The 15,934-nt window shown below is 34.1% G+C and overlaps 1 protein-coding gene across 1 annotated transcript; it reads right to left on the bottom strand.

Annotated features, from left to right (window-relative positions):
- Positions 1-426: 426 nt before the first annotated feature.
- LOC101894385 (2-acylglycerol O-acyltransferase 1) lies at positions 427-14,125 on the bottom strand. Its single transcript, XM_005184359.4, has 5 exons — positions 13,429-14,125; positions 9,590-9,687; positions 9,192-9,323; positions 971-1,312; positions 427-899 (listed from the first exon to the last, which is right to left on the bottom strand). Exons 1-5 carry the CDS (start codon positions 13,750-13,752, stop codon positions 542-544), a joined length of 1,254 nt encoding a protein of 417 aa, XP_005184416.1. The 5' UTR covers positions 13,753-14,125; the 3' UTR covers positions 427-541.
- Positions 14,126-15,934: the final 1,809 nt, after the last annotated feature.

The raw sequence follows: 15,934 nt of genomic DNA, 5'->3' as shown, positions 1-15,934 counted from the left end.
AATAACGTCGTATAAGAAAACATATAAAAATCTACTTATATTTGAAAAAACGTTTAAATTTTTTTGACATATCAATGCTCCCAAGCGTTGATGCATCTACCTGTATTCTTCTGCCATGGTTTGTCATTAATGATTTTGCCATTGAGAATAATATAGGTAGATGCATCAACGGAACATTGATAAGTCAAACATTTTTAAAAGTTTTTTTTTTCAAAAATAAGTAGATTTTTATGTGTTTTCTTATACCACGCCAATCGCAGTCTGTTACGATATACATTTTCCAACAATTTAAAAAAAAATGGAATAATTTTTCATTTCAAAATGTCCCAGCAGCTGTGTCGATGCTATTACCTGTACCATACGTACAACGGCAGGTTATTTACGTTTTAGGAACATTTTTTTTTATTAAAATAACAATTTTATTTACAACTTCTGACTTAAACTTTATAAAACACTTTTAAAAAAATTAACAATAAAACAAAACAAACTTATATGTGACATAAAAAAATAAATAATTTCTGTAACAAATTAAATATCCAACTTATCGAATAACCAATTTGGTATTCTCGGCATCTTTGATGTATTTATGTTTGTATTTTTCAAACATTTCATTCAGGCTATCGATAACTTTTTGATGGATTTCATTGACATACTGCGTGTCGGGTTCATCCATTTGTTTGACAGGAATGGGTGCACCCACAACTTGGACAATGTGGCGGCGATAGGGCAACAGACCAAAGGTGTATTGGAAGAAACCACGACCCAAAACGATTAGTGGGGAGACACCGGTAAAATGTTTGACAAATGACTGGAATTTACGCAACATAGAATCTGGTGGATTGGCAACCTGTTCGAATATGTCAACTTCGCCGAAGGAAAACGAGGGCACAATGGGAGTTCTGTCAATAAATAAATGCACCTTATTATTGGTATTTCTGAGAAATTTTCATTTTTTTCTGACAAAACTTACCCAGAACGTATGGCAATCTTCACGAAACCTTTACGATTTTTCAACACCAAAACATAGCGTCCTGGATGTGATTCCAGCGATTCTTCAGCACCACCTACCAACAAAGCCACTGCATTTGAGGTATAGCCATCACGATTGTCAGGATGTGCAGGATCATTGGATTTGCCAAGATAATAGAGTAGAGATTGCTTCGAGCAGGATACCAAACCCCAAAGACGCAATACTTCACGCATAAACGGTATACGGAAATGCATATCCAAGGTGGCAATTTTTGGTCGAATTCCGGGATATAATTTCAACCATTTACCAATATTGTTGCCCATGTTGTTGGTAACGCCAGTTCTGAAAGAAAAAATGTAAATTTATGTGTAATTTTTAAATATTCATTCCTTGAAGCGATTTAATGTGGTAATTGGTCATTCACAATAATTAACGTATGTTTTCCTAGTCATCGTGATTGGTCAAGAGCCTCGGTTAAATAAATAAATTAAATTAAATCCTTGCCAAGGTTAATGGCATGGCAACCCTTTTCTGAAGTACTCGACCTTGTCATTTTTCAAATAAAATTTATTTTAATATCTGAAATATTCACGTATGACGAGTGGCAGATTTTACAAAAATAGTAAATAATCTATTATTTTCGGCGGTTCCAGGTAAAAATAGTTATATGTTCCATTTATAAGGAAGACGATTTTAATTAATCTTGCCTTCAACATAAACATATAAAAATCGAGATTTTAAACCCTTCATCGTAAGGAAACATTCTCGGTGCAGTCAGGCTGGGAATACATAAAGCGCTTATTTGACTGGCTTCTTCTGAAAAGAACAAAGGAGCCTAGGGCCAAAATTGAACTAAGTCAACCTAAAACTCCTTTGTTCATCTACGAAGAAGCCAGCCGATGACTTAAGCCAGCCAAATATGCGCTTTATGTGTTTCCACCCTTAGTTCTTATGTAGGCCAATTCGACTGAAAATTCTTCCTTGACAAGAATGGTATAAAATTATAAATAAATTATAAAGGCAAAACTCAAAAATTCAGCCGAGCCTGGCTGTGGGATTTGAACCGCGGACCTCTGTGTGCAGCCAACTAGAAGTTGCCGTCTCTACGTTCAGAGCCATTAACCCGTCTTCCTAAAGCAGCACTAAAACAAGTGTATGCATTGGAAGCAATGTAGTTGTTGTGGACAAAAAATCCATCACTACAAAAAACAAAACGTTGCTGTGAAAAAAGATCTGCCAATAGAACTTGAGTCGAACCTGGAGAGTTTCTAGTGTATAATTCGCATATGCTAATTTGCAATAAGTTCGAAATATATACTACTTTCCAGAGAACGGCCCTTGTAAACCATCATCCACATCAAATATGCCTGATGAGCCGCTTAACCAACGGCGAAACGCGTCGCATAGTGGTGAGTGTGTGATAGTGTCTATCTGGCTTTCCTTTTCACTGCAAATTTCAGATCATTAAGCTCGTCTCGAAAGAGAAAACAAACACTTAAATTATAAAATATTTTGTCGCAAAATAACCTGAATTTCATGCCAGCTATACGCTCATATTTAAGGAAGAACCACCCTCCAAGAATGGTTAAAAATTATAAAATATTTTGTCGCAAAATAACCTGAATTTCATGCCAGCTATACGCTCATATTTAAGGAAGAACCACCCTCCACCATATTCTGGGTGAGATAAAAAACTGCAACAAAGTCATAATTTTTACATTTTGTTTCAAAATATTTGAATGAAAACAAAAAATGTCGGAAGTAGCATCAAATTTTAGAATACGTTTAGATTTGTTCGTATTGGTCACCTTTGGCACGAATTATGGCCTTCAAATGGCCAATGAAACCGTCACACGCTGTCCGAATGTTGCTCTTCGGTATTTTGGCTCATTTCCGGCGAAGCGCTTGCTTGAGGTAATCTAGACTTTGGTGTTTTTTTAGTGCCAACCTTGCTTTCCAAAATACTTCAGACACAATAGTCCAGCGGATTGGTATCCGGAGATTTTGGTGACCATTGTGCGCTGGAAATGAAGCGAGGAATCCAAGGTCTGAGGCCAAAATTTTGCGTTCCCAAGGCATTAATACACCCTCCAGAAAATTATTATTTATTCTGATGCCACGGTCGTTTAATATGAGCGGAGAGCGACCATCGGCTGTTATAGCGGCCCACACCATCACCATGACCGGCGCTTGACTTCTGGTGGCCAACCGAAGGTGCACATTTTCAGCTGATCTCTACGGCAAGTAAAAACGATAATTTTGTTTGTTTACAAACTGCTGCACAACGAATGTTTTCTCATCAGAGAAAACCAAATTCGTCAGTTCACCACTTTCGGCCTAGCGAAGCAACTCTTTAATTCTTTTGAGTCTATTTTTTTTTGGTTGCGGTGTAAGTTTTTGCACTTTTTGGAATCTTAAGAGCTTTACCACGAGCTCAATATTTGTCGAATGGAAAATTGCGACATGTTCACGGTAATGAGCGATGGTACGAGGCACAAAAAAATTATTCACATTTAAATGCTGGAAGAGTGCTCTAACGAAAGCCACTTGTAGTTTTCCGGACAAATATAAAGAAATCACACTAACACCCTTGAATTCCATCACGAATAACTTTTTTTCTGGAAAATTCTCACAAAAATGCTTTTGTACGTTTGTAAACAATATAATGAGCTGTCACTGAAATAATTTTAACAGCTGTCGGATGAGTGGCTTAGAAATGACAGCAGTATGAAGCTGGTCTTCTCACCATGTATGTTTGTATGTGTGAAATTTGAAAAGAATTCGATGCTTATTTCGCTTCCTTTGAGTGTTTTGTTTTTTGAAAATCTTGAACCCTATGTAGGAGAGGTACTAAGAAAAATGGTCCGATTTCTACCATCTTTATAACAGATCTTCTGTTGATGAAAATTTTGAGATGTACCAAGTCTGAATGGAATTGATGTTAATTTTGCGTTTTATGAGCTTCATAGATATTCAAAATTTTGACCCATTGTGGGGGAGGCAGCAGCAGTGAACCGATATATCTCGTCTTCACAGCAGATCTAGGGTTAAAAAAATATTGTGATGTTTGTAATTTGAAGAGAACCTGATACTTATTTCGGATTTTATGATCGTTTTGGTTATTCAAAACCTTGACTCTTTGTGGAGGAGGAACCAGAAGAAATGGTCCGATCTCTATCATCTTTATTAGAGATCTTGTGTTGATGGAAATATTGAGATGTACCAAGTCTGAATGGAAATGGATGTTAATTTCGTGTTTTATGGGCTTCAAGAATATTCAAAATGCTGTCCGTTTTTGGGAGAGGTACCAGAAGGAGTGAACCGATAAATCTCATATTCCCACCAGACCTTGGGTTAATAAAAATATTGTGATATGTGTAATTTGAAGAGAACCGGTAGTTTATTTCGGATTTTATAACCGTTTTGGTCATTCAAAACTTTGAAACTATGTGGGGGAAGTGCCAGAATGAATGATCTGATCTCTACCATCTTTATAACAGATCTAGTGTCGATGGAAATATTGATATGTACCAAGTCTGAATGGAATCGGGTGTCAATTTCGTGTTTTTTGAGTATTTATGATTATTCAAAATTTTGACTTATTGTTGGGGAGGTACCAGAAGGAGTGAACCGATATATGCCATCATCACACTAGACCTTGGGTCTATAAACATTTGTTAGGGCTGTAACGTGACATTTTATAAGAGTTATAAATATTCAAAAGTATGACCCTTTGTGGGGGAGGTACTTGATGGAGTGCACATGACCTAGCACCGATGCAAACTTTAGGATTTGGAAGGTTGGTGCAAAATCGGTTTATCCTTTCTCTTTCTGTGCAAGAAAAAAAGTATTTTTTTTTTTTGTTTCTTTTTTTAATTCGAATTTTTGTGGGAAGGTACTAGAGAGAGTGGATTGAGATTGCCCATCTGTATGTTTGATAATAATATAACGTTGTACCAAACATGAGCCAAATCGGGTACTCCCTTCGAGAGTTATCGTGCGCACCAGCCAGCCAAACAGACAGACGGACGCACGGGTGGACATCGCTAGATCGACTCCAAATGTCCTAAAACGGATGTGGCCCAAAGAGATTTAGGGTCTAAAATTGTATTTGGATGAGGTACGTTTTGGCCGCATCAAATGATATATACCCTCTGTAATCATATGACAGAAGCTATAAAAACAAATATTAAATTTATTGTGAATATGGGAACATGTGTTAAGTTTATTGTGTTTGGCTAATTGTCAGGGTTAATCTCTTCCAAAAAAAGATGTACTTTATTAATGCGTTTACATATGAAATTTTCGAAACGATTAAACTTGATAATTGTGGAATGACAATCAATTTAACATAAGTTTTCCTTTGTCAAATATATGTCAATTTTCACAGTTAAACTGAATAAAATTTTTTATGTAAAAGTACAATAACCCGGATAAACATCTGTTGTGGATTTAAATTGCCAATTTCGTATGAATTTCAAATAAATTCTCATAATGGCAATTAAATAGCCAATTAACTCTCAGGTAAACATGTTATAATACTTCATTTTTGTTTTCGCCACAATCAAATACTTTGTACATAGAAATTTATAGAAACAGCAAGAAATCTTCTTGCCATGGGGTTCTGATTGCTGTTTTCTAACAAATATCTCTTTTCGATTTACTGATATTTTTCGGTGATTGATTAAACTGCAATGTGAATGAGTTTTTTTTTATTATGATATTTATAAATACAGACGTTGATAAGACTATCATAAAAATTATTGAATTGTATTGAATGTTGTTTTTTTTTTTTAATTTCGCAACTATTAGTGTGCAACTTGTTAACTAGTTTTAACTATTTACATAACATTTTGCCGCCTAAATTGTAAAATAATAATAATAAAAACAACAAACACAAAATTGTTTTTATTAACATTCTAGTTGGGGCATTACGAACGCTGCCACAATAATTGTTAAGTTAAAATCTTTTTAATTGCCTTTTTGAACCTGACCTTTTTTTCACAAAACACCGAATGCAAATGAAAACAAATAATTGATGTTGAAATTGAGAATGAATGGAAGTCTAGGTATTTTGAATGAGTTTGAATGTTCCATGACGTGTTCAAACTTACCCATATTTTAAGAGCTACTACAATATTCTAATCGAAAATCGCCAGAAATTCAAATTTTAAATTTTTGTTGACAGAAATCGTAAACGGAAATCTCATGGAAACGAAGAGCAATTAAAGCAAGTAAAAAGGTATCGGTCGGTTTTGCCGACAAATGTATACCCTCATCCAATGTTCGATTATTTCAAAACATTTTGACTTCATTCATGATTATTTTATTATTATTCAAATGTTTTACCTTTTATTCAGTAGGTTCCGAAGGAATGGGCCAATATTGGCCATTTCGTATCGGACATAAATAAATCGGATGCGAATTTCGCTTTTTATGAGCTTCATGGATATTCAAAATCTTCACAAATAATGGGATATGTGATATATAAAGATAACCTGATACTTATTTCGGATTGACCCCTTGTGGGGGAGGTACCAGAAAAAATGGTCCGGTCTTTACCGTTTTTTAACAGATCCTGTGTTGATAGAAATATTCAGATGTGTCAAGTTTAAATCGAATCCGATGTTAATTTCGAGTTTTATGAGCTTAATGGATATTCAAAATTTCGACCTTTGTGGGCGAGGTACCAGAAGGAGTTGACCGATATATTCCATCTTAACACCAGACTAACCCAAGACTAATATAAACATTGAGATATGTAAATTTGAAGACAATTCGATTCTTACATCACATTTTATAAGAGTTGTAATTATTCCAAATTTTGACCGTTTGGGGGGAGGTACTTGATTGTCCATTTTCACACCAGACCTAGCACTGACTCAAATATTAGGATTTGTAAAATTGGGGCAAAATCGGATTATCATTTCTCTTTCTGTGAAGTAAATATATTTTTTTGAAAACTTCGACCTTTTGTGGGGGAGGTACCAGAGGAAGTGGACCAATATATTCCATCTTAAAATCTTAATATAAATATTGGGATTGGGACTCTTACATCACATTTTATAAGAGATGTAATTATTTAAAATTTTGACCCTTTGTGGGGGAGGTACCAGAAGGTGTGGATCGATATTGTCAATTTTCGCACCAGATCCAGCACTGATGTTGGAGTTGGAGCAAAATCGGATTATCGTTTTTCATTCTGTCCAAAAAAATTTTTTTTTTTTTTTTTGAAAATTTCGAACATTTGTGGGGGAGGTACCAGAAGGAGTGAACCGATATATTCCATCTATACACCAGACCTTGGGTTATTATAAATATTGGGATGTGTGAAATTTGAAGACAATCGGACTCTTACATCACATTCTATAAGAGTTGCAATTATTCCAAATTTTGATACTTTGAGGGGGAGGTACTTGATGGAGTGGACCGAAATTGTCTATTTTCACACCTGACCTAGCACTAATGGAAATATTAGGATTTGTAAAGTTGGAGCAAAATCGGATCATCCTTTTTCTTTCTGTGCAATAAAATATTTTCTTTGAAAATTTCGACATTTTGTGGGCCGATATTGCCCATCTACGAACTCGATCTAAGTTTGACAAAAATATTACGACGTACCAAGTACCAGACAGACATACGGTCATCGCTAGATCGACTCCAAATGTTCTGAAACGAATTTGTATCAAAGAGACCTAGGGTCTAAAACTCTGTAGCCATATGGATGAGGGTATGAAAAAACATTTGCAAATATATTTAAAAAAAAATTAAGGAATGGCAAGATTTTAAAAGTTTAGACCAAAATTGGTATAATCACATTGAAAGGATGTTGATTTTAAATTCTGCAGAAAAACTATGCAGTGACTAACAGCGCGTCGCAGTGGTCGAAAAATGGCTAGTTATCTGAACATTTGCAATAGTCCATTCGGCAAATATTGGAAAATGAGCTCTGGGTAAAGCCATTGATACTCCAAAAATTGCAAGAGCTTACATCGCAACAGAATGAAAATAGACTCAAAAGAGCTAAAGAGTTGCTTCGCTTGGCCGAAAGTGGTAAATTGCCGAATTTGGTTTTCTCCAATGAGAAAACATTCGTTGTCCAGCAGCAAAGCGGTCAGCTCAAAATGTGCACCTTCGGTTGGCCACCAGAAGGTTCCTCGCTTCATTTTCAGCGCACAATGGCCACCAAAATCTCCGGATACCAATCCATAGGACTATTATATCTGGATTATTTTGAAAAGCAAAGTTGGCACTAAAAAATACCAAAGTGTCGATCACCTCAAGGAAGCCCTTCGCCGGGAATGGGCCAAAATACCGCAAAGCAATATTCGTGGAGCGTGTGACGGTTTCATTGACCGTTTCAAGGCCATAATTCTTGCCAAAGGTGACCAATTCGAACAAATCTAAACTTATTCTAAAATTTGATGCTATTTCCGACCATATTTGATTTCATTTAATAAAATTTAAAAAAAAATGTTAAAATGATGGCTTTTGACTTTGTTGCAGGTTTTTTTTTTTCTCGACCTGTATATACATCTGCAGATTTTCTAGAAGCATGCTTTTAAAAAATAACCTTTGTTATATAATCATTTACTTTTCAAGTTCAACTACGCCAAATCGGAAGATAACGTTCTATTGGACTTTTCCAAGAAGAACTTTATTGACCGGTAACCCAAAGTTCTAAATAACGTTTTTTTAAGTTTCGGTGGTAACTTATCAGTTCTTAGGCTCAAGTATGTCCACATGGCAATGAACGCAAAAAAGTGCATAACAACATATCAATGTTAAAATCTTCTCTGATTAAATAATCAAATCTATATTGCAAGAATATAACAAAGTAGTTTTTTGAAACTATTCAGATAAGAGTACCCCCTGCGTCTATACATGTACATATTTCAAATAGTTCAATATTTTCGATAGTGTTTATCTGTCATTTTCCAAAAACCAAAATCGAAATCGATTTTATATAAAAACCACTTAAAAGCCTATCAACCTGTGAAAAACAAACTATTTTCTTGTTATGTTCTTTTTGTATTGTGCAATTAGAAATTTAAACGTAACTCTTATCTAGATATTAAATCCAACAAAACAACAACACAGAATTCTGCAAGACTTTGACCATTTTAATAAAACTTGTTTTATGCGGGACAAACATCCATACACATCATTATTCAAGGTTATTTTTTGTTGCAACTTCAAGTCATACAATTTGAAAACTTACCCAATAATGCCATGTGGAAAACTGACCACCAAATAGTTGCGGTCCGGTGTCAATTCGGCGGTTTTTACCAATTCAATGGGGAAATAATCACGCAAGTGATTGGTCAAAAAATTGTTACGCAAAAATTTCCAGCTGTTGAGAAATAAAATTAAGTGGTAAATTATTAAGTAAATTGAAAAATATAACAAATTAGTTAATCATTGAGGAATTTCTAAAATTTATTAAGTAAATTGAAATGAGAAGAACAATTGAGCATCATTCTACATTAAGGTGGATAGAAAAAAGTTTCGAATGTTAAATTTCATATAAGTTTTAAGTTATTTAGGCAAGTTATAATTTTGAATAAAAAAGAAACCTTGCATTTTCCACTTATTTATTTAAGAACAATAAATACTTACCCATTACCATCCAAATGTGATGCCCGTTTTGTGTGATCAAAATAAATATATGTCAAGTAGACCAACAACAAAGCTCGTCCAAGATAATTTAAGTAAAGCTGCAATAAAAAGAGACCCAGAAGTAAGCAATTAATGATCAACATATAAAACATATAGCACAGGTGGTTAATTTCAGACCAATAGAGACTATATATATGTTAGAAGTAGAAGAAGTTCGCCTTTTGTGTATTTCGGATATCGCCTGTATGTAATGCTGGTATTTTTTCACACAAAAGTGGTGGTCCATTGTACTCGCTGTCCTAAAATCTAACTTTATGCGAGATTTCGTGTACTTTGGTTTCTATTTGTGACCGTTATAACGGCTGCAAAATCAGGAACATTTTTAGTTGTTGGTCCATTTCAACCCCTAATATATTGCGGACATCTCTGAAAATAATAGGCCTAGCCCTTCTGAGCCCAACCCCACCGTTGTGAAAATTTTCGTGAGAATCGGACGATATTTGCAATACTTATATAATATCCCCAACCTGTGTTGTAAGATGAAAAAATATTACAAAATATTATAAGTCAAATTTAAAAAATCGCATGCGATAAAATATATGAAAAACTAAAAAAATGGCACAAAATACCACAAAATCTATAATAACACCATTATTGACAGATTTTTATGCGAGTTTTTTAGATTTTATTCTCTTATGCCAATAGGGCATTCAGAATTGACAAAATCGGTCCAGCCATTCTTGAGATATATGCATTCTAGTTAACATCCCCTTCCATTGTATGTTCACATTGTATATATTTCCCTATATATATCAGCTATATTTACTATCGGCGTCTACGTAACGGTCAGAATTGACCTCTTCATTTATTTGTGATTTCGCCGGCATTAAAAATATTCGCGTTTTAATGGAAAATTTGACTTTTATTTAACACAAATGTTGTGGCCTATTTCACCCACTAAATATTAAATATAATTTTCGGCCCAATCAAACTTATAATACCCCCAACACATAGTGTTGTAGGGTATAAAAACTGTAAGTTCGGCCGGGCCGAACTTTGAATACCCTCCACCATTTTGTACAAATTTGGCAATTTAAAAAAAAAATTAAAATCCATTAAAAATTCTGTTAAAATCTTAAAAATGCCGAATGTAGCCGTATATTAGGGTCTACACAACTTTTGTCATAAGCCTGCAAAATTTTCTGTCATAGCCTGTAGTATTCATTACGAACTTCAAATACTAAATTTAAAATAGTTCCGGTAAATAATGTCGCTAAAATCATCAAAATACCGAATATCGGGAGGTACCGTTATATGGGGGCTATACGAACAGACAATTTTCTGTCATAGGCTGTAGTATTCATTACGAACTCCAAATACTAAATTTAAAATAGTTCCGGGATAAATGTCGCTAAAATCATCGAAATACCGAATATCGGGGGGAACCGTTATATGGGGGCTATACGTAGATGTAGGCCTGCATAAGTATTTGTGTCATAGGCTGTAGTAACTGTTCCGAACTTTATATACGAAATTTAAAACAATTCCGGTGAATAACGTTGCAAAAATCATCAAAATACCGAATTTCGGGAGGAATATGATATTGTAGACCTACTTATATAGACAATTCTCTTCCAGAAGGTAATGTACTCACAAGGAACTCCATTTGTGGTTTTTAAGACAATTTCATTGAAAAATCTGGTTCGAAATGTGCGGGTTGAAAGACCCATAACTCTGGTTCCGAAAAAAGGTATTAGCACAAATTGTTGCATTATGGAATGGTAAGAGTCTCAACTATAATTTCGCATCAATTTTGCTGACCCCCATAATGGTCCTTTTTTTGACTTTCTGGGGGTTTTATAAATAATCAAAAATATCAATCATTTGACTATAACTTCCGAATCGCTTTAAATAATCACATCATGTGACCACTTGTTGGATATGCATATCGGGTAAGTGGAACCGAGTCTAGCCTAAGTATTGAACACGGACTTTTGGGTCGAACATTTGGGGTCCCGTTTGTTAAAAATTATGTTAAAATCTTAAAAATACCAAATATAGGAAGTCTCTGTCATTTTGGGGTCTGTACGAAGACGTGGACTTTCATAGGGAACTTTTGTCTTAGGCAATATAACAATATTCAAATACGAAACTTGAAAAAACTACGGTGAATAATGTACCTAAAATCATCAAAATACCGAATATAGGGAGGTACCGTTGTATGGAGACTACACGAAAAATTGTACCTGCACAAACAATTTGATTTTCTGTCAAAGGCTGTAGTTCCCATAAGGAACTTCAAATACTAAATTTGAAAAAATTCTTATGAATATTGTGCCTGAAATCGTCAAAATACCGAATAGGTACCGATACATGGGGGTTATACGAAGACCTGGACCTGCTTAGACAATTTTCTGCCATATACTGTAGTTCCCATTAGGAACATCAAATACGAAATTTGAAACAATGCCGGTGAGTAATGTCGCTTAAATCATACCGAATAAAAGGAGGTATCGTTATATGAGGGCTATACGAAGACGTGGGCCTGTTTAAGCAATTTTTTGTCTTAGGCTGTAGTAACCATAAGGAACTCGAAATACGAAATTTGAAACAATTCTGACGAATAATGTCCCCAAAAATATTCTTTTGTAGATTTTCAGACAATTCCTACAATTGGCAACATCATCAAAATACCGAATATCGGGGGTACCGTTGTATGGGGGCTATACGATATCGCGGATCTTCTTTTGTGGATTTTCAGACAATTCGTATAATTGGCTACATCATCACAATACCGAATATCGGGGGTACCAGCTATAAAATATCCGGCTATATGGACCGATATAGCCCATCTTCGAACTAAACCTGCCTATAGATAAAAGACTGATCTGTGCAAAATTTTAGCTTCCTATCTTGATTCGTTTTGACTCTAGCGTGATTACAACAGACGGACGGACAGGGCTAAATCGTCTTAGAATTTTACGAAGTATTTTATAAATACTTCGATAGGTCTAAAATTATTATTTCAATGAGTTACAGACGAAATTACGAACTTATTATTCTCTCCATACTATCTATGGTGGAGGGTATAAAAATGGTGAGATTACTTTGAGGCGGAGATGCTACATTTTACTGGTACTGTGATTTAAGGCAAATACTAGTCTAGGTTGATATATAGATGGCGTTTAAATGTTACATTTTTTTTACAATAAGTTAAGTTCCGTGGTATAGGTTTCAGTTCTGATGCATCCAAATTTAAATCCTGCCGAAAGCAACCTTATCTAAAAACGGCACCCTGCTTTTCTACGTTAAGTACGGCACCCTGCTTTTCTACGTTAAGTTTACCACGTTTTAAAAAATAATAGCACGTTTACATATTACCAGATTCAGAAAACCCATTGAACCTTCTTTATAATGACAGGTTTACCCGGCAAAAATATCATGTGTAAACATGATATAAGAAAGTAATTACTCTCACTATTTATTAATATTATTATTATTATTATCATTATTATTATTATTATTATTATTATTATTATTATTATTATTATTATTATTATTATTATTATTATTATTATTATTATTATTATTATTATTATTATTATTATTATTATTATTATTATTATTATTATTATTATTATTATTATTATTATTATTATTATTATTATATTATTATTATTATTATTATTATTATTATTATTATTATTATTATTATTATTATTATTATTATTATTATTATTATTATTATTATTATTATTATTATTATTATTATTATTATTACTATTATTTAATTTTTTTTTTCAATTTACTTAAATTTCCACATTTTGAAAATTACTTACCAAGAAAAAGGCAGTTAAAAACAACGAAATAAATGGCAAAAACATAAATACATAAACATAAAATCCAGCTGCCAATGTTTGAATGCGGCGCCGAGGTGGTACATGTAACGGAGCCCATTCGATTTTCATGTGACTGGATATTTCCTCAATTTCTTTTGAGAATTCCATGGAGAGCTCCTTTAATTTTTCCTTCGATTCCATGGAAAGCTCCTTTAATTTTTCCTTCGATTCCATGGAGAATTCCTTGAGTTTCTCCCTAGATTCTGTGGAGAATTCTTTCAATTTCTTATTGGATTCTTTTAATTTTTCCTCCAACACGGTCATGGTGAATTAGTTTTGTTTTTTCCAAATTGTAAATAAAAATTCTATTTTTATTTTTCCATTAAATGTTTCGATTTTGGTTGTTGTTGTTTATTTATCTTTCAGTTCTACAACTGGGCACTGCACTCAATGTTAATGTGAAACACGGGGGTGGACGGGCGCGTTTTAATTTTATTTATTTATTTTGTGTGTATTTTTTGTTTTTTTTTTTTTTTTTCAAATCGATTCCACAAGCTATGCCGTCTACTCGCGTTAAAATTCTAAATTCAACTGAAAAAAAAATAAAATGCCGTACATTCACACTTCGAAATCGCACACTACCAGGCCGCCACCAGTGAGCGCTGTTAGTCAGACAACATTTTCCGGTCATACTCGACGACTCATTTCGTTTCAAATCTTATCTCAATTAGACGGAAAAAAGTTCTATCGTCCAGTTATCAGCGTATGAGCAATTCTAGTTCTCGTTCTGAAACGCTTTCGTAATTTATCGTGTTTACATTTTTTGTCCTCTGTCTCTCTCCGAATTGAACTGCAATCCCCGGCCTCCACATGAGTTTACAACACACATTTTTTTGTTATTGTTGTGTTGTTAAAAATACTTGTTTGTTTAAATAAAATGCCTTTTGTTGTTATAAATATTAGGGTGGAGTTCGAATAATATTTGTATACGAAAAAATATAGAATACCTTTATTAGGCCGTCGAAAATATCTCTGGCGTCCTTTATGTATTGAATCTTTTCATACCGTCCTATATACATATATAAAAAGTCTGTATAAGTTTATACATTTTTTTTTGAGTTCTACTTTATATCAAAAGGTCCTCCAAAAATTGGGTGCTTTATTCCGTAAAAAAAGATCTCCCCGAATAAAGGGCTTGTAAAAAGTAATTACTAAATGGAACACCATCAATGAATATAAATCAAATAGGAGGTGCTCTATCAATAGGAGATATCTATATGTCAACTATAAATATCAAGTTGTGAACGAATAGAAGACGCCCATGAATAGATAGAAGATCTGTTAAGGTATTTTATTAATAGGAGACCTTTATGGGGTTCTCTATAAATATATATAAATCGATCTCCTTGGGATCACCTATAAGTAGAGGTCATTTTTGAAATACACTATATGTGGTCCTCTTTCTGGTGAGGTAGACCCCTAGTTACTTCTAAGGATCTTTATACAATCACTTTCTTAGTCGATTCATGCATGTCAGTCTTTCCATGTATTTTTGTAAACAAGATGCAGGTCGCATTTATCATTCGATTGAGATGAAATTTTCCAAGCAATATTTATTTGGCTCAAGGACGAGCTCTATTGAAATTAGTGAGAATCGGTTCAAATATAGATATAGCTCCCATATTTATCTTTGACCGATATCAGATTTATTGTGCACCAAATGACCTGTATTTTGGCACATCCAACCGAATTCATCCTAGAAACAAGTACTTTGATTTTGGTGAAAATCGGTGCAGATATAGCTATAGCTCCCATATACAGGGAGAGATCAAAAAACTACTCATGAACTGAACATATCGCAATATTCCATTCGGCAAATATTGAAAAAGGAGCTCGGGTAAAGCCATTGAAATTCCAAAAAGTGCAAGAACTTAAACCGCAACACAAAGAAAATAGACTCAAAAGAGCTAAATAGTTGCTTCGCTTGGCCGAAAATGGTGAAATGCCGAATTTGGTTTTCTCTGAGAATTTTCAAAAAAATAAAATCCATTGAAAAGGGAGGTGCCTATATATGGGGGATATACGATATTGTGGACCTATATAGACAAATCTATGTCTGGGGGTAAAGTACTCGCAAGGAACTCCTTGTGCAGATTTTCAGGTAATTCCATTGGGAAATGTGGCTTAAATCATCAAAATACCGAATATCGGGGGGTACCGTTGTATGGGGGCTATACGATATCGTTAACATATATAGAGAACTATCTGTCAAGGGGTAAAGTGCTCACAAAGAACACCTTATGTGGAGTTTCAGACAATTCCATTGAAAAATGTGGCTGAAATCATCAATATACCGAATATCGGGGGGGGAATTTTACGCTGATCAAGAATATATATACCTTGTTGGGTCTAAAATGATTATTTCGATGCGTTACAAACGGCATGACGAACAGAATATACCCTCCATACTATATGGATATGGTGGAGGGTATAAAAAATATATATT

Source organism: Musca domestica, unplaced genomic scaffold (assembly GCF_030504385.1).
Source record: "Musca domestica strain aabys unplaced genomic scaffold, Musca_domestica.polishedcontigs.V.1.1 16, whole genome shotgun sequence".
Taxonomy (NCBI): domain Eukaryota; kingdom Metazoa; phylum Arthropoda; class Insecta; order Diptera; family Muscidae; genus Musca; species Musca domestica.
This window is presented reverse-complemented; position numbering and strand designations above follow the sequence as displayed.